Raw genomic sequence first — 19,458 nt, 5'->3', positions numbered from 1 at the left:
GTGACTTTTTTTTTTTCTACAAAAGTATTTATACAAAGTATCCTTTAAATAGCCATATGATTTGGATCACACATATAAAAAACTGCAAATGCCTTACTCCAGTTCTTGATAAACCTTTAATCTTTACATTTTATAAAAACAAATTTGAGGAACTTCCCTGATGGTCCAGTAGCTAAAACTCTGTGCTCCCAATGCAGGGGAGCTGGTTTTGATCCCTGGTCAGGGATAGATACCACCCCAACCAAGAGTTTGATGCCACACCTAAGGATCCTGTGAGCCACAAATAAGACCCGGCGCAACCAAATAAATAAATATTTAAAAAAATAGTAAGTTTGAAACAGATTTTGAATAATTTAGGAAAGAAAAAGATATCCTTTTGTTTTTGCTAAGAAATAACATAACTTCTTTAGTTTCGATTTAATTTAAAGTTACTTAAATTGTTATTTTCTTTCCTAATAAAGACATTCAAACTAAAAATTCTGTAAAAGCTGCTAAATATTAGTAAAAATATAAATCAAATAAAGTAAATAAGTTATACATACACACATACATCTACAGATTTCACTATCAAAGTTCACTACTAAAGATATGAACTGACCTTATTGGCATTCTCATTTTGTTCTCTCAGGTTATCATTTTCATTCTGAAGCTGTTTTGCATCTAACATGGGAAGGCGAATTCCATCTTCAAGGCATCTTTCTACTTTTTGCTGCAAACTGTTTTAGAGACATAATTATATGAAGAAAATAAGCTCTGTGTGCTGATTTTGGTAGATGACTTCAACATAAATGAAGTCTCTTCTTAGGGTCTCTAACATATTTTAAGTAAGCAATAATAAAAACCTACAGAGAGTAGATGAGTAAGTTTGAGTACTTACATTTCTTACAAGTAAAAAATATAATGGAGGTAGATCATCTTTTCAGAAACAGCAAATGTGAGACCACATTCGCTTAGTATGTGAAATCCTTCAGGACCCTAATCTGAACTCTGCAATCTGAACTCTGTTCTTTCCCTTCTTCCCAAAAGGCGTGCTCCTTGATTAAGGAATGTGGTAGGGAGTTCCTTGACTGTGGTAGAGAGCCTAAGAATATGGATATGTCTTTTGCCCTTCATTTTGAGTTCAGCAAAAATTTGTTCACAAAGATATCTGTTACCTAATCAGCAGAATTACATTTCTCCTTCATGAATGAGAACAACAATCCAGTTCCTTTTTACAATAATCTGCATTTCTATCAACAGCTTTTTTAAATTTCCTTCAGCATTCTTATTAACTTTATTCTGAACCTGGGACGTAATAGACTGGAAAGGTCAGGTTCATTGTTTATTCCTTTAGGGAATTCTCTCGATCTTTTAATTGGGAGCGGTTCCTTTGCTTCTGCATTTTACTCATATTTCTCTAACTGTATGAGTTTAGGAGAAACAGTTACTTAGAGGTCTTGAGGGGCTGTTTTGTGCGAGTATCTCTGTGTAGTCTGTCTGAATATAATTTTTTTGACGCAAGGGCTGTTTTTAGTGTGGATTTCTGCCACGTCTTTGCTCAGTGTGTGTTGGCCCAACAGGTATGATCGGTGTTGTAATGGCCAGAATCTGTACTGGATGTTGAGTGGGGCCTCCTCTTTGAAAAGCAATAATCTTATACATTTATTATGTGACATAACAGTTCCTCATGCTATGCTTGGCACAGAGTTGCATTTATGAGGAAACAATAAAAGGAAGCCCTTCTGGTATATTAAGAAAAAAAGATAAGGGGCGGGGGGAGGTGTCAGCTTTGAGAAAGGAAGAGTAGTATTGTTTAGGTTAAAAAACTATGCCATTAACAACAACGACCCAAACCAAACCAAAACAGCAAGACACCTAGAAATAGTTTTACTTCAGCATGTAGTCATATTCAAGAGTTGCAGCCTACTAAAAGAAACAGAATTCCTTTAATGTGGATTTTTATATTTTCATTATTTTCCTCTTTCAACTATTATGGCTGTCATGTTTTGTCTCCCCTTCCACATCCCTCAAAAAGAAGAAATACCATATCTAGTCTGTGGACACAGAATTGACAGTACGAAATAGTACAATGAGGTATTCAGATGTGTTCATAAATAATGGCACCAGAGAAGTTTTCACATATAACAAATACACTGTACGGCTTTGTAATATACTGTTACTTGTCATAAAAGTATCTGCTTCTTCAGTCTAAGAGTGAAAAAATATGTTATTTCTATCTCAGAATGTTTTTGTCCCAATTCAGAGTTAAGATACCATTTCTATGTATTTATTATAAACATTTCAAGAAAAATAAATTACATCAAAACTATTAAGGCTTTTCATTAAAAAGAAAACAAAAGAGTCAGTGATGTAGAAGGAAAAATGTACTCTGTCATGTAAAAATATCAAAAAAGTATTCCTTCATGTACACATTCTCATTTTGTTTATGTTATAAAGCATGCTCATTTAGAAAAGTAATAAATCTTTTGAGCAGCAAAGGTACCAACTACTGCATTACTATGAATTCCTTCCACATATTTCACTTAGATTTCATTTCTAAATGAAAAACTTTTGCCTCATTTTTAAATCCCAAAAGTTCTTACATATTCACAAAACAGGAAACTTGGGAATAGTATATAAAAACAGATCAATGTAATGATATAATTTATAGTCACATACTGCTGCTAAGTCACTTCAGTCGTGTCCGATCTGTGTGACCCCTCAGACAGCAGCGCACCAGGCTCCGCCATCCCTGGGATTCTCCAGGCAAGAACACTGGAGTGGGTTGCCATTTCCTTCTCCAATGCATGAAAGTGAAAAGGGAAAGTGAAGTCGCTCAGTCGTGTCCAACTCTTCGAGACCCCATGGACTGCAGCCCACCAGGCTCCTCTGCCCATGGGATTTTCCAGGCAAGAGTGCTGGAGTGGGTTGCCATTGCCTTCTCCTATAGTCACATAATACATCTTAAATTCTTCTGAAACTTAAGGAATACTAACTACATCATATAGTTGAGGAAACTGAAATAACACTTCTACCCCCAAAGTCAGCTGACACTATAGGCATACAAGCTCTGAAGAATTTTAGAACACCTTCTCTGGTCCTTTATGTTTATTAGAAATCAAGAGAACTTTCCTGGGATGATGTCATCTCAGGATCAAGAAACTGAAAATATGGAAAATGAATTCTGTAATGCACTAAACTAAATCTTTCCAAATCAAGAATACCAAGCTCAATGTTCTCCAAAAGCATAATAAAAGAGAAAATCAAAATAAAAGAGAAGGTATAAAATCATATTAAATATGTAAAAGCACACAATGGAACAAAACAAACATTCAAATTATTTTCAGGTGTTCCTAGATCTACTCATAAAAACACAGCTTGAGTTTATGACTGTAACACTCTATAAAACAACAAATGCATTATCCCTTGGCCTTTTGCCCTAAGATTAAAGAAAGATACACGGTTGAATTAACAGAGGTCAGGAAGCTGTTGCGACTAGAGAATAGGATATAAGATGTGGAGTGATAAAAAGAAATTTAAGATCAAGAAAGCAGAAAACAGGAGAAAAATAAAGGTAGAGTCAAAGGTGTATGGATTTTTTTGAAGCTGAGATTAGAGACACTGAGGACTGAATTGTCCTAGAAATCAGAGGTTTTCTGCACTGAAATCCAAGGGAAAAATGTAGACCACACATATTTAAGACTTAGAAAATAGTAGTAAAGCCATATTAACATAGAATTACCTGAAGGATTTTCACTAAAAAAGTTATGCTGAGTTATATATAATTGATACAAGCATTAAGAGTGTCTTAAATTCAGTTTTTTGTTGCTTTGTTGTTTTCCTCTTTAGGATAGTTTTCCCACTAACAGTTGACCATCTATTCAGGTTTTTTAAGTTTTAAAAAACAGAGTATATGTTGATGAATATACAGCCTAGTTTTCTAGGTTTTTCAGGAATCCAATATCAATTTTCATTTACATTAACAAAATATACAAGCAAATAACATGCACTGGAGTCCTACCTGATTAAATTAGAAGAGTCCTGTGAGCTGAGAGAAATGTGAGAAAACTTGGAAGGTACCTGGCAAAGAGCCACATCTGTTACTCTGCAGTCAGGTGAAATGGGACCAGTTAGGACACTCTGACAGGTCCCATTAGGGAGTGCAGTCCGGCTGCTCCTCTTTTTGTTATTTAGAATTTTTACGTATTCTTTGACAAAGCCGTTAGATAAAGGGTTTGTGTTAATGCTTCCTGTTTTCAATTGGTGTCTTTTAAAAAAACTATTCTCATCTAAAATCATCTAAAACCAAGATGTCAGTACATTGGATCAAATAAATTGCAACTGAGACAAACTGTTTTGATGACATAATACATTTAGTTATCAACAGTACATCTTTAAGAAAAATAATAGAGCACTAATTATAAATTAACTCATTTTAAGTGAAAATACTCTTTGAAAAATAAAGAATAAACTAAAAATAACATAAAAGGATTACTGAGGGTTTCTTACCTTTGAACTGTAGTTACCAACTCCTTTTCTTTCTTTTTCTGGCATATGAGCTGTGCCTCTTTTTCTTGATACTGTTTTTTGAACTCTTCAAGCTTTTTTTCCACATCTATCAAAGTCTCTTGCAAATTCTTATTTTTTTCTTCTAGAACTTGAAGCTAAAGAGAAATTTTTTAAAAGTTCATAACACAAAGAATATTAAATGTGTTCCTACTAGAAATCAATACCAGGCTCTCAAGAATTAGTAGACTGATTGTTAAAATCACACTAACTTCATCTCAGGTATAGAACTTAACACTTGATCTCTTCCTTTGCATAAAAGGGAGCTGAGAGAATGGGATTATGGAGAAGAGGCGAATACAGTCAGAAATTTCTGGAAGCCATAGAGAGAAAGGTGAATAATCTCAGTTTATGGGTATAATTCTATTTTTAATTATGGCAAAATATACCTCATATAAAATCTACCATCTTAATAACCATTTTTAAATGTATAATTCAGTAGAGTTCAGTACATTCACATTGTCATAAACTAATCACCAGAACTCTCTTCATCTTGCAAAACAAAGTTTCTACCCACTAACAACTCTCCATCTACATCTCCCCTCAACCCCTGGCAATCACCCTTTGACTTTCTGTCTCTAAGTCTCTATGAATTCAATTACTTTAGGTACCTCATACCTATTTTCTCTGATTCATATATCTTTAATCTATTTATCTTTGTGATTGGTTTATTTCACTTAGCAAATGGCCACAGGTTCACCCATGTTGCAGTATATGTAAGAAAGTTGTTCCTTTTTAAGGCTATAATGTATGTATACATATATATAATGTATGTTATGACATCCACGATGTCATCCATTCGTCCACGGATGGACACTGGAGCTGCCTCTACATTGTGACTACTGGAAATAACGCTGTTATGAACACACATTGTTCTCAAACATCTATTTGAGACTCTGCTTTCCATTATTTTTAGTATACGCCCAGAAGCAGAATTAATGGAGCACACAGTAACCCTGTTTTTAGTATTTGTGAGGACTCTCACACGGTTCACAACAGTGGCTGCACCACACTACATTCCCACCAACAGTGCATGAGGAATTAGAATTTCTCCACATCACCACCAACGCTTGTTACTTTCTGCTTTTTAGACAATTAGCCTCTAATGGGTATAATGTGGTATGAACATACATTTTAAAATCTATAGTCCTCTCTGTTCCTGCTCAAACCTTGTGGGTCCTTCTTTAGTTCCTTCATGATATCACCCTCTCTTAGTTTTACAACTTATAAATTAATGTAAACACAGAGTGTGCTGTAGGTCTAAAGTCTACCGAATAACGATACACCATGGATTAGATCAATGATTCTCATCCCTCCACTCCCTGCAGGAGACATCTGGAAAAGTCTGTAGACATTTTTGGTTTAGTGGGAAGAGAAGGTTGTTAAGCATCCTTTAACGCTCAGGATAGAGTCAAACAACAAAATACTACTTGCCCTCAAATATCAATAGTATGGAGATTGAAAATCCCATGATCAGAAAGACTTTAAGACTAAAGAGTAGGTTTAATGGACTACTCTAAATTTGTAGCATTTACAAATAAGGCCTCATGGGGAAAGGCTTTACCAGAGTTGGTAAACGGACTTTGGATGAGATATTGCTAAGAAAGGAAAACAGTCAGAAGTCAGAGGAGTGAATGGAGGTCATAGATTAAAGTATAAGAAAGAATTTATGGAAAGATTAAGAAGAATGATGAAAACAAGACAAATATCTAGAAAGACGTCCAGAAAGGTCTTGTTAAGCCTCGGTGGCTCCCAGAGAATACTGGGAAAAGTCAGAACTGAGGTGCATGTGGTGTGTGCATGGAGTGGGGTGTCAGTGGTTTAGAAACTATCTTTTAGAGTAGAACAGTGAGAGAGTTAAGACACAGGTTCATTAGGCAGGAAACCGCATATTAATTAAGAAAAAGAAAGATCTATTCATGCTTAAATGAACAAAGTTTCTAATTAAAGTTAATCCTAAAAACAGCAATTAAGCACACAGATTTAACTTACAATTAGCCAAATATACAACCAAAAATTTTAATTATAAAAATTTACAAAATGAATGAAAAACTATAAATTTCAGATGTCAAAAGAGTAAATTCAAGAAAGAATATGTTTCCTGCCATTTAAAGATCAGCATTTTATTTCATGTTACCTGTAGACTCTGACTCTGCACATCATCAAGAGTTGGAAGATCAGCCAGATACTTTTCCAAGGTCTCAATTCTTCTCTGCTTTTCTTTATTCTGTTCAGACTCCTTCTGGCATTTCTTTTTCAAGCTACTGATGTACCTATCTCTGGTTTTAAGCTAAAGAAAAAGATTAAGAATCTTTAGTGGTTTTGTGTCAAAAAAATAATAATCATTATTATTATTATATAAACATCCTAATCTTAGACATCACTGAATTTGCCAACAGTTACAGATATAGCTAACATCACTTCCAACTTACGTATGAGTTACCTTATTTCGTAAATTCTAAGATTCACATTTTTGCAAATTCTCTTATCACTGAAATTAAGAGTTTGGGAATTTTTTATTTGCTTTGCAACTGATGATGTTTTATAAACTGCAGTCAGCCAGGCTGCAAGAATGATATAGTTTTTATTGTCTGCACATGTGCAAATCTGGTCAAGACTATTCATATCTTTGTCATTTCAACAGTATTATGTACAAGTTGAAAGAGTGCTAAGTTTAAATGGCATTTAAAATACTTTCGAAATGTTACATTACAGTTTGGCATTGAAAAACTAATTTTATATAGTTTGGCATTGAAAAACCAATTTATTTTGGCATTGTTTCTGTCTTGGTACCCAGAAAGACAGAAACAGTTTCAGGGTATAATTCTGAAATCAGTGAAGCAAGTATTCATCTCTGGAATGATGACTTTAATTTATTTCTTGCAAAGTTATGTGCAATGTTTTATGTGAATTAAGAAAAGAAGATATCTGTAAGTAATTAAAGCTTTTTTGTTACTTACAGACAAAGGAATTGCTTATCGTGTAACAAATAAAGCAATGCAATCAAAGCCAGGACACTTATCAAAATGATCAAATACTTAAGAATAAATAATGGGAATAGTGAGAGTAATCCACAGCTCAAGCAAGGCTGTTGTTAAAGCACTGTGTCAAACTGAACTTGCAGCATATCTTCCTTCCAAAAATTATATAAAATAAAAACGTACCTTATCAATGCCACCCTAGGACTGATGAAATACATTAACTGAACACCTACTAGAGAACATATACAATTCATACTACTAGTAAATCCCAATTTGTACAGGTTGAACCTCAGATTTTCATGTGTTATTTGTTTTTGCCTTTCCACCTGAAATACACAAATCTTTAGATTCTGTAGATACTACTGCTACAGCTCTTTCATACTCAAGATCAATTAAAAACAAAGCATATACAAAGAGTTGCCTAAAAAGTAAACTCTAGACTATGTTTACTTTAAATTGCCTATCTTTCAGACATTTAATATTATTTCACAAGTTTACAGGGTTCTAAAATAACTTAATAGCCTTTTCTCATACTCACCATGGACATAAGTAGTAATTAGTAGTATAACGGATTACTCCTCCAAATTTTATAAAAGCTAATGCTTGGCCACAATCTAGTTTCTTTTGTGCTTTATCTAATTTCTCCCAGGTCCAGTGTATAACAACTTTTATTAAAATAATTTCAATTAGAAAAACACATCACATCTTATTTCATCTATTTATTCCATTAATAAAATTAGGATCCACTTAGTTCTTTGGGTAAGGAGCAACACTGGTAAAACAGACAAATCCTAATATGTGCTGGGGCTTTCTGAGGACTAAAATCAAGGTGCTGGTGTGACAATTTAACCTGTTCTCTACCAGAACTTACGGACACTGGCACTGGTTGTGCCCGGAAAAGACCACACAATCCTGTTTTCGCCTTAGCAAACGACCCTGTAAGTTACGTAACTAACCAGTCCACTTTTACTGCATGCTCCCTAATTACACTTCATGTTTAGCTGTCTTAAACGTGACATAACTGTGACCTCAGAAAGGAGCCACTAGAGTAACATAGTCACGCTGTCTTCTGCCATGCAAAGGCATCCGAGGTATCTTCTTTTCCTCTGGTTAGTCAACTCTCTTCTTTGCTTCATGTCAAGCTTGCTGCTCTGGATCACAGATCTTGGCCAACACTTGATCAAACATCATCTCTGTTATGTGTGACCACAAGCAGCTGATCACACATAATTATTGGATCTAGTTTTCTTGTTTTTCTTTACCCTGCTGACTGATGAGAAGTTCTCTATTTTCTGGTTTTTGTTTATTTAAAGTTTTGTGTTTCAGATTAACAGAGGTCACTGAATTTTGAACTCCAGTAATTACCTACGGGTAAATGAATTGATGCTTTCAAACTGTTGGGCTGAAGAAGACTCTCCAGAGTCCCTTGGTTTGCAAGATCAAACTAGTCAATCCTAAAGGAAACCAACCCTGAATATTCAAATAATTGGACAGACTGATGCTGAAGCTCCAATATTTTGGCCACCTGAGGCAAAGAGCTGACTCAATGGAAAAGACCCTGATGCTGGGACAGACTGAAGGCAGGGGGAGAAGGGGACGACAGATGAGAGGGTTGGATGGCATCACTAACTCAGTGGACATGAGTTTGAGCACTCCAGGAGATGGTGAAGGACAGGGAAGTCTGGCAAGCTGCAGTCCATGCAGTTACAAAGAGTTGGACATAACTCCGCCACTGAACAACAGTAACAAAAAATGAAAAGAAAGTAAAATGGAAAGGGTTAGTCACTGAGTCATGTCTGACTCTTTGTGAGTCTATGGACTGCAGCCCTCCAGGCTCCTGTGTCCATGGAATTTTCCAGGCAAGAATATTAGAGTGTGTAACCATTCCCTTCTCCAGAGGATCTTCCCAACCCAGGGACTGAACCTGGGTCTCCTGCATTGCAAGCAGATTCTTTGCTGTCTGAGCCCCCAGGGAAGCCATCAGATGAGACAATGCTAATAAATCTTTCTTATTTCAGTTATGAAAAGCTAAGATTTTTCTTTCAAGGAGGTACTATGCAATACTGAGATCATTCCTTGAAGGCAATAGGAGAGTCCCATTTTAGAAGAACTTTACAAACAGATTTATTTTTCTTTATTTTAAATACAATTATTAGAACAAAATAGACTAGGGAGAAAGTATTTTCCTCTAATTTTTTTTATAAATCATTATTAGAACCAAGGCAGCAAACAAAGAGTTAAATTGTCTTGAATTTTACTTCTAGCTTTTCAACAATTTCTATCTACCATGTAAAATGTCAAATTTTTTTGGAAGATAAAAAATTTTAGCTTGTGTGTGTGTGTGTGTGTATGTGTGTGTGTGTGTGTGTGTGTGTATACACACATATATATCTATACTGACTCAAAAATATCAAAGACTTCCTTATCAATAGTGCCAATCTTGTCTACAGAAAATCATGGTGACTGCCTTAAGATCACCTGAATGGAAGGTCAGTTAATAGAATAATAAGTTGAGTGTAACAAGAGAAGTCTGAAGCCAGTTCCACAACTAAGTAGCTGCTTAAGATGATTTTTAAATGATACTATAATGGAATGAGATGAAGTATGTGAAAGGCAGAAAGGTCAAATAAATGTACAGATATATTGTGTATATATAGGCATTTGGCTTTCAGTTACTTATTCTATTCAAGGGCTTCAGCTTAAATAACTTGAAGTCATGTGCTTCTGAAAGAAAAACCATTTTTATTTCATTTAGCAATCCTTCATACCACACATGACAAAGATACAGGACCCAAAAAGGAAAAGGAGAAAAGTTATTGGTGTCACATCTCAGCATAGGTAACTAAAAAGAGCTTTACTATTATTTAGAAAGACATAATATAATATACAATGCTATTTTTGTTTCTCAAAAAAAATGCCTGGATTTTTGTCGATAGCACAGGGTTTCTCAAAAGTTACTATAAAACTATTCACTTTAGTATAATAAACTTGGTAAGACACCTGGCATACAGGAGATAACAAAAAAATCGTATGCTGAAGGAATGCCCTTGGCTTATTCAACTTTATTAAAAATACCTACCTTTTCCTCCAGTTTCTTCTTCTCGTCACTAAATTGGCTTATTCTCTGTTTGAGAAACTGATTGAGCTGTAAAACTTCCTTCTCAGTAGATGCAAGCTTTTGCTCAAGGTCCTCGTGCTGGGAATGGGATGCTGACTGGTCTGAAAACGGAGTCTGGAGAGAGGTGTTCTCATATTGTGGCTATTCAGAAAGAGAAACACACAGGCAAGGCTTTAAAAGTTTACTTGTCCTGAACCAATGGAAAGAAACTGGAAATGAGGGACAGGACAAAGAGCACACACAGCCTTTAATGACAGACCTCGGCATAAATCCCAGCTCTCCTGCTTCCCAGGTATGTGCCATGATCAATTCAAATTACCTACCAGGGCCAAGTGACATGAAGTTCCTAGCACAAGGCAGAAGCTAAATAGAAAGTAGTTATTATTTGGTTAAAAGGCATAATTAGAATGTAAAAAGTACATTATAAAGAAGTAAAAGTTCTGGGGAAATAAAGACTAAAGAAGTCTTTTCTCACAGGTGGTCATTTTTAGCAAACAGGTAAATAAGACATCCCTAATAAAGTTAATACATACCAATAAATACATATCAATAAGTATTAATAGAGTGCTTCCCCTAACCAGAAAGTAAGGCTCATGAAATCAGGAATTTTTGTCCATCTTAATTGTGCTTTTATCCCTATTTCATAGAGCAGGGACTGGGCACAAGATGAGTTCAAAAATAATTGCTAAATGAACAAATGTATTATTCCCTTCATGAGCAAGGCTTTAAAGGAGAGTCAGACAAGAGCTGAAAGAGAGAAGATAAAGGCAAATGATATATCTGATAAGAGGTTAATATCCAAAATACACAAAGAACTCATACAACTCAACATCAAGGAAGAAAAAAAAAGAAAAAAACCAATTAAAAAATGGACAGAGGAGCTGAAAAAGATTTTTTCAAAGAACACACACAGATGGCCAACAGGTACGTGAAAAGATGCTCAACATCACTAATTGTTGGGGAAATGCAAATCAAAGCCACAGTGAGATACGACCTCATACCTGTCAGAATGGCTATCATCAGAAAGACAACAAGTAACAAGTGCTGGCCTTTCTTCTTCAATTTTTAATAGAAGAAGGATCTTTCGCATTTGGGTTTTGTTCCATGCAAGTTAACTACAGGTTGAAATTCTGATATAAGATATTTTAAGTACAAACCACTCTTTGGTTCTAGTAATTCTACTACTGAAACAACTGAGGAAGTTTGAATTTAGGATAAAGACCTGGTCCTCATTTCCCACCTATGAGACTTAGCAATGTCTAGTTCTCAGGTCATTTTGATGGTAAGGTCATTCAAAGTTTTTAATAGACAAATAGAATTTACTTCTCAAGAGATATGTTTTTCATCTATAAACTAATTTAAAAGGTATTTTTTTATTTCAAAAATATACTTTTTAAACCTAGAATATACAGAATATTAAAAGCATACTTTCCTTTTTTAAATATACTAAGGAGTTAGGATGAACAAGTTATGGACCCAAAAAATGTGCAAATACAAAATGCTGTGCATAAAAAGTAATGTTTATAAATCCAAGGAAAAAATTCCTTTGCTGCTCTTCACAGAAATAGAATACACAACCCTAAAGTATGTGTGGAACCAGAAAAGGCCCTGGACAACCAAAGCAATACTTAGAAAAAGAATAAAACCAGAAGCATCACACTTCTAGATCCCAAGTTACCCTACAAATCACAGCAATAAAACTGGTACAGGCATGGACACACCGACCACTGAAGCTGAATGGAGAGCCCAGAGTTAAACTCTGAAATATAATGTCAACCAGTATTCAACAAGGAGCCAAGTACCCAGTGGGTATGGTGCTGGGAAAGCTGTAGAAACACATGCAGAACAATGAAAGCAGACCCCTACATCACATGACTCACAAAAATTAACATAGGACCTGATACCATAAAACTCCCAGAGGAAAGCATAGGGAAGAAGTCATTGATATTTGTCTTGGCAATGACTTTTTTCTTACATAATGCCAAAAGGACAACAAAAGCAAAAATCAATGAATGAGACTAATCAAACTAAAAAAGAAGAACAGTAAAAGAAACAATTAACAAAATGAAAAGACAACCTGTTGAATGGGAGGACATTTTACAAACCCCATATCAGATAAGGGGTTAAAATCCAAAATACTAAAGACTCATTCAACTTAACAAAAGACAACCTGGTTGAAAAATAGGCAGAAGAACTAAACAAACCTATTTCCCAAGAGAAAATCAAAATGGTCAACAGACACATGAAAAAATGCTCAACATCACATCAGGGAATGCTAATCATCAGAGAAATTCACATCAAAGTCAAAATAATATCTTACCTCCCACCTGTTAGAATGGTTATCATAAAGAAAACAAGAGATAAGGAGTACTGGTAAGGATGTGGTGGAAAGGGGACTTCTTAAACATGGTTGGTGGAAGTATAAATTAGCATGGCGATTACAGAAAACAATATGATGGTTCCTCAAAAATATAAAAAAACAAATCTACCATAGGATCTAGCAATTTCATCTCTGGATATATACCCAGAAGAAAACATGATTTCTACAAGATCTATGCACTTCCATAGTTATCGCAACAGTATTTACAACAGCCAAGATAAGGAAACAATCCCAATGTCCATCAATGTATGAATGGATAAAAGATGTAATACACAATGGAGTTTATTCAGCCATGAGAAAGGAGGATATCTTCACACATACATAGATCTTGAGCACATTATGCTAAGTGAGATAAATCAGATAAAGAAAAGCAAGTACTGTATGATACCACTTACATGTGGAATCTAAATAAATTAAACCTATAATAAAGGGAGAGAACCTTCTTATCAGGGATCACGGGAAGGGGTGGAGCACCCACAGAGGATAAGAGTGTGGTGTTTCAGGGTAAAATTTCAACAAGCAGTAAAGATGCCACAAGTAGTTAATGCACAGGGTAATGAATACAGATAGTAATACTGTACTACAATTATGTAATGTGATAAATACCACTAAAATAGCAATCATATCATACAAATGTATCAAAGCAACATGCCATACACCTTAAACACACACTGTGTGTGTGTGCTGAGTCACTCAGCCGTGTCGGACTCTTCTGTGAGCCCCAGGCTCCTCCGTCCATGGGAATTCTCCAGGCAAGAGTACTGGAGAGGGTACCCAGTCCCTTCTTCAAGGGATGTTCCAGACCCAGGGGTGAAACCCAGATCTCTTGCATTGAAGGTGAATTCTTTACCCTCTGAGCTGCAAGGGAAGCCCAAACTCACTCGATATTACATGTCAAATATGTTCAATAAAATATAAAGAAAAATAAAAAATTCCTTCACTAAGGAGAATTTTATTATCATATTAGTTGTTACTTTTAAACCTTTGCCATTTTATTTACTCTCTGTATCAATCTACCAAAAAAAAATGTACATATTTCTTGTATCCATTTAGTACTGGAAGGGGTTCCTTGCATTCTCTTTTATTAATTGCACTTACCTTTTTTTAAAAAGATTTTTTTGATGTACACCATTGTTAAAGTGTTTACTGAATTTGTTACATTGCTTCTGTTCTATGTTTTTTGGGTTTTTTTTTTTTTTCACCACAAGTCATGTGGGATCTCAGATCTCTGAGCAGGAATTGAACCAGCACTGGAAGGCGAAGTCTTTAACCACTGGACTGCCAGGGGAGTCTCACACTTGCCCTTTAAAATGAATTTCTCAACAATATTTTAATTCTCCCACATAATTTAAAATTCTTATAATATTTTTAGCAACCCCATTTTCCTTGTATTTCTACCTGTCCTTGCAGACTGACTTAGAGAGCCCTCTACTGGTCTGAAGCTATGTGTCAAAAAACATTTTCTTTAGCTTGCAGACAGACAGTAAGTTTTATGTTTTTTGGTAATATAATAATAATCGTATAATTCCAGTAAAACCTTTATTCAGAATAATGAAGTTATAAGGAGAAACTGCATGGTTCTATTAAAATACCCTTATCAAAGCAAATTATACTACTTAAGTAATACAGAAATACCACTTTCAAATAACTGAATGCTATTAATCTCAGTATGATAGAGACTTGCTGTCATGTGGTAGAACTTTTACATGATATCACATAATAACAAGGTATTTGATATATTAGTAACTGAAGTATGATAAACAAGCTGGAATCTCTATGTTAAGTGCCTCTGCATCAAATAAGTCTGTTATTTGGTCTTTATTTATCATGTCCTGATTTTAATATAATAATGCCTTTAATAAAACTGCAAGTTTGAAAATATAATGGAGGAAAAAATGACACTTAAATTGATTTAATTCTAAGAATAAAGATATAAACGGAAATGACCAAATAGAAGTACATACTACCATAAAGTATTTTGCCAATAGTATTCATGTTCAAATAAATGATGCAAAAATGTTCACAGCAGTATTATTCACTACAGATAAATTATGGAATCCAGCCAAGTGTCCACTGAAAGATGAGTAGAAAAGTGAAACGTGGTAGACATCCAATGGGATATTATTCGGCCTTAACAAGGAAGGAAATTCTGACACATGTTACAATATGGATGAACCTTGAGGATATTATGAGAAGTGAAACAAGCCAGTCACAAAAAGACAAATACTATATAATTCCATTTAACATGAGACACCTGGAGTAATTTAAAATTACAGAGACAGAAAGCAGAATGGTAGTTGCCATGGGTCAGGGAGTGAAATGGGGAGTTACTGCTTAATGAGCAGAGTTTCACTTTTATAAGATTATGCATAGTAGCCCCAAATTAGAAACAACCCAAATTTTGACAAGCAGAAATAGGTTGAATAAATTATGCTGTTTCCATAAAATGGGAAATCAAGCAGCTGCAAAAGCAAAGGTAATGATATGGAAATAGTCATTGTATTTTATGTAATTTTACATAATATGAAGAAAAAAGTAGTATGTTGAATATTTTATATATTTTGATACCTTTTGTGTAGGATAAAATAAATTTATCTGTGAGTTGTAATAAATGTCAACTCTGGAAGGCTATACTAGAAACTGATAATCGTGGTTCCTGTTAGTGCGGGAAAAGCATGTGAACTGGACAGATGGAAAACAGCACTGGAACATCTTTTACTACAGGCATAAATATGAACCATAGGAACAGATTATTAATCCCAAAAAGGTCCTAATCACACAGTTTATGTTTGACGCATTTTATAATACTAGTAAAACAAAAACTACAAAATCCTTTGTGATCTTACCTGCAAACCAGCCCCGTAAGAATCCTCACAATTCACATAATGTCCTAGCATGGCGTGCTGCGCTCGTAACTCATTATCTCTTATTCTTTCATGCAGGTGGGTGATCTGTTGCTTCTGCCTGCAAAACATAAGTTGGGGTCACATTACAAAAAACACTTTTCTAAGCTGATCTAATTAAAAGCAGAATTTTCAGTATTCTAATGTGGCATCAAGAGAAGTATGCTCAAGCTTAAAATTCATAATAAGAAATCTGTTTAAACCACAGTACCATGAAATATGTTAAATATAGAAAAAAGTTTATACTGAGTACTTCTGGTTACTTAAAAGAATATAATCTTTTGTAGAATACTCTTTCTAGGTTCCAACAAAGTCACGCTTTGCTTTCTTTCTTCTTGCTGCCTAATATACAAACTGTTTCATTCTCAGTCTGGAATGCCTTTATCTTAATATCATTATTTCCATTCATCCAAATTCTCTTCAACACACAATACCAATTGAAACACCTGAAAAAACTCATTTTAAGGAATGAGAGGTATTTGTATAAATATCATGTAGTTCAATTGTTGTACTCTGCCTGCACCTTATCTACAACATCCAGGTTGCATGATCTACACATAAACATCACCAAGAATGGAGAACTCACATGGTGGCAGATTTGCATCTCTTGATAGCACTGAAATTTCATTTTAATGTAAGCTCATGCTGGACCCAGTCACACTGAAGTTCATGTATTTCCTCAGTGGATCATAACTTAATCAAATTATATAACTTTTGTGAATGTTTCCTAAAACATTTGAAAACTGTTCATGTGTCAGGCAACATGCTAAGAGTTTTATATGTATTATCATTAATCTTCAAAAATTTAATAATAAGACTCATAAGGAGGTTATAAGAGATAGAGAAGGAAGACAGACTGAAATAAAAGAAGAGGTGACCAAAGGTATAGGGTGGAAAGAGGAAGACCAGTAAAATTTTATTATTTCAATTTGTTTATAGTATACTATAAACTATTAAGTATGTGATAACATGTCTAAAAAAAAGTAGTATCTTAATTTAAAAATATTTTATTACTAAAAAATGCTATCATTTGAGTCTTCAGCAAATGTATATGTTTCACACTAATTACATGTGGAAGTAAAATCACATTATAATTTTGCTAGGTAAATTTTAAAATCAGTGGTGAATTCTTTGGTATAGTGTGGATTTTTTTTTTAAATAGAATTCATATTAAATGTCCTTCTAACTCACCTGCTTTATAACCTGGGATTTATGATCAGATTCCTAAAGCAAGGCATATGTGACACGTCAGGTTATTAAGTTATTAAAACTCCAATTTCACACATATGATCAATTAACAGATGAGATTTTGCTCATAGCAATTTACAGTACATCTTTCATTTTGTGATAGATCCCATAATGCAAAATGGGGTATTTATTTATTATATTTATAGCATATTTATTCTCCATCACAAGTGTTGAATTAAGATTTGATTATTTTTATCAGTTTGAGTATTTAATACAGTTTTAATAGTGTGTTTCTAAGTTATTTTGGCTGTTTATACCTAGATATATTTATTGTTCAGTCGCTCAGTCATGTCCAACTCTTCATGACCCCACAGACTGCAGCACGCCAGGCCGCCCTATCCTCATCATCTCCCAGCGCCTGCTCAAACTGTCTGTTGAGTCAGTGATGCAATCCAACCACCTCGTCCTCTGTCGTCCCCTTCTCTGGCCTTCAATCTTTCCCATCAGGGTCTTTTCTAAAGAGTAGGCTCTTCGAATCAGGTGGCCAAAGTATGGGAGCTTCAGCTTCAGCATCATTCCCTCCAATGAATATTCAGGACTGATTTCCTTTAGGATTGACTGACTGGATCTCCTTGCAGTCCAAGGGACTCTCAAGAGTCTTCTCCTACATCACAGTTCGAAAGTGTCAATTCTTCGGTGCTCAACCTTCTTTATGGTCCAATGCTCACATCCATACATGACTACTGGAAAAACCACAGCTTTGACTAGACAGACCTTTGTCAGCAAAGTAATGTCTCTGCTTTTTAATATGCTGTCTAGGTTGATCATAACTTTTCTTCCACGGAGCAAGAGTCTTTTAATATCATGGCTGCAGTCAGAATCTACAGTGATTTTGGAGCCTGAGAAAACAGTCTCTCACTGTTTTCGTTATTTCCCCATCTATTTGCCATGAAGTGATGGGACTGGATGGCATGATCTTGGTTTTTGGAATGTTCAGATTTAGGACAGTTTTTTCACTCTCCTCTTTCACCTTCATCAAGAGGCTCTTTGGTTCCTCTTTGCTTTCTGCCATAAGGGTGGTGTCATCTGCATATCTGAGGTTATTTTGATATTTCTCCCGGCAATCTTGGTTCCAGCTTGTGCTGCATCCAGCCCGGCATTTCGTATGATATACTCTACATATAAGTTAAATAAGCAGGGTGACAATATACAGCCTGACATACTCCTTTCCCAATTTGTAACAAGTCTGTTCTCCCATGTTCAGTTCTAACTGTAGTTTTTTGACCTGCATACAGGTTTCTCAGGAGGCAGGTCAGGTGGTCTGGTATTCCCCTCTCTTTAAGAATTTCCCACAGTTTGTTGTGATCCACACAAAGACTTTAGTGTAGTTAATGAAGCAGAAATAGATGTCTTTCTGGAATTCTCTTGCTTTTTCTATGATTCAATAGATGTTGGCAATTTGATCTCTCATTCCTCTGTCTTTTCTAAACCCAGCTTGAACATCTGGAAGTTCTCAGTTTATGTACTGTTGAAGTCTAGCTTGGAGAATTTTGAGCATTACTTTACTAGTGTGTGAAAGGAGTGCAATTGTGAGGTAGTTTGAACATTCTTTGGCACTGTCTTTCTTTGAGATTGGAATGAAAACTGACCTTTTCCAGTCCTGTGGCCACTGCTGAGTTTTCCAAATTTGCCGACATATTGAGTGCAGCACTTTCACAGCATCATCTTTTAGGATTTGAAATAGCTCAGCTGGAATTCCATCACCTCCATTAGCTTTGTTCGCAGTGATGCTTCCTAAGGCCCACTTGACTTCGCACTCCAAGGTGTCTGGTTCTAGGCGAGTGATCACACCATCATGGTTATCTGGGTCATTAAGATCAGGAAGAAGGCAAGGACGTCCTGCCACCTGCTGCTTTCAGCACTGCCCCTGAAGCCCCAGCTAGTGAAGACATGAGTGCAAAGTTCTGCAGCATCACAATGAGGTACAGGCGTCTCTGAGACTCACCCAGGAGCCTCCGTTCTTCCCAGAAGTACGCAGCAATGTCTTCAAAGCTCATACTGTTCCTGCGGTGGGTCCCTTACCGCCGCCACTGCCATCAGACACTAGCCAGAGTGGGCCGGGGGCGGCCGGGGGATGGGACACATAGGTTCCGACCAGGGCCTGGCGCAGGGTACCCGGGGCGGCAATGCGGAAACTCAGAGCCACCTCTTTGGCACGTGGACTGTACCTCCTCTCATGCCTTTTAGGTCTCGTCACAGGGTCCCAAACCAGTGCTCCCGAACCAGAACAGACTCACTGGCAGTTTAAAAAATCCTAGGTATATAGCATCGTAAAATCAATTT

At 35.7% G+C, this 19,458-nt stretch overlaps 1 protein-coding gene across 2 annotated transcripts in view; it reads right to left on the bottom strand.

The window, feature by feature from the left end:
- The window catches only part of CEP85L (centrosomal protein 85 like), a 141,913-nt gene that overhangs the window by 23,769 nt on the left and 98,686 nt on the right, over window positions 1-19,458 (bottom strand). For both annotated transcript variants that reach the window (XM_043890510.1, XM_043890509.1), the window contains exons 5-9: window positions 15,871-15,988; window positions 10,606-10,785; window positions 6,683-6,835; window positions 4,489-4,643; window positions 599-716 (exon numbers count right to left, since the gene is read on the bottom strand). In XM_043890510.1, coding sequence (XP_043746445.1) covers window positions 599-716; window positions 4,489-4,643; window positions 6,683-6,835; window positions 10,606-10,785; window positions 15,871-15,988 — 724 coding nt within the window. The remainder of the gene's footprint in view (window positions 1-598; window positions 717-4,488; window positions 4,644-6,682; window positions 6,836-10,605; window positions 10,786-15,870; window positions 15,989-19,458) is intronic.

This window comes from Cervus elaphus, chromosome 28, assembly GCF_910594005.1.
Source record: "Cervus elaphus chromosome 28, mCerEla1.1, whole genome shotgun sequence".
NCBI classification, from domain to species: Eukaryota; Metazoa; Chordata; class Mammalia; order Artiodactyla; family Cervidae; genus Cervus; species Cervus elaphus.
The sequence above is the reverse complement of the archived record's forward strand: the minus strand, read 5'-3'. Positions and strand labels throughout refer to the sequence as shown.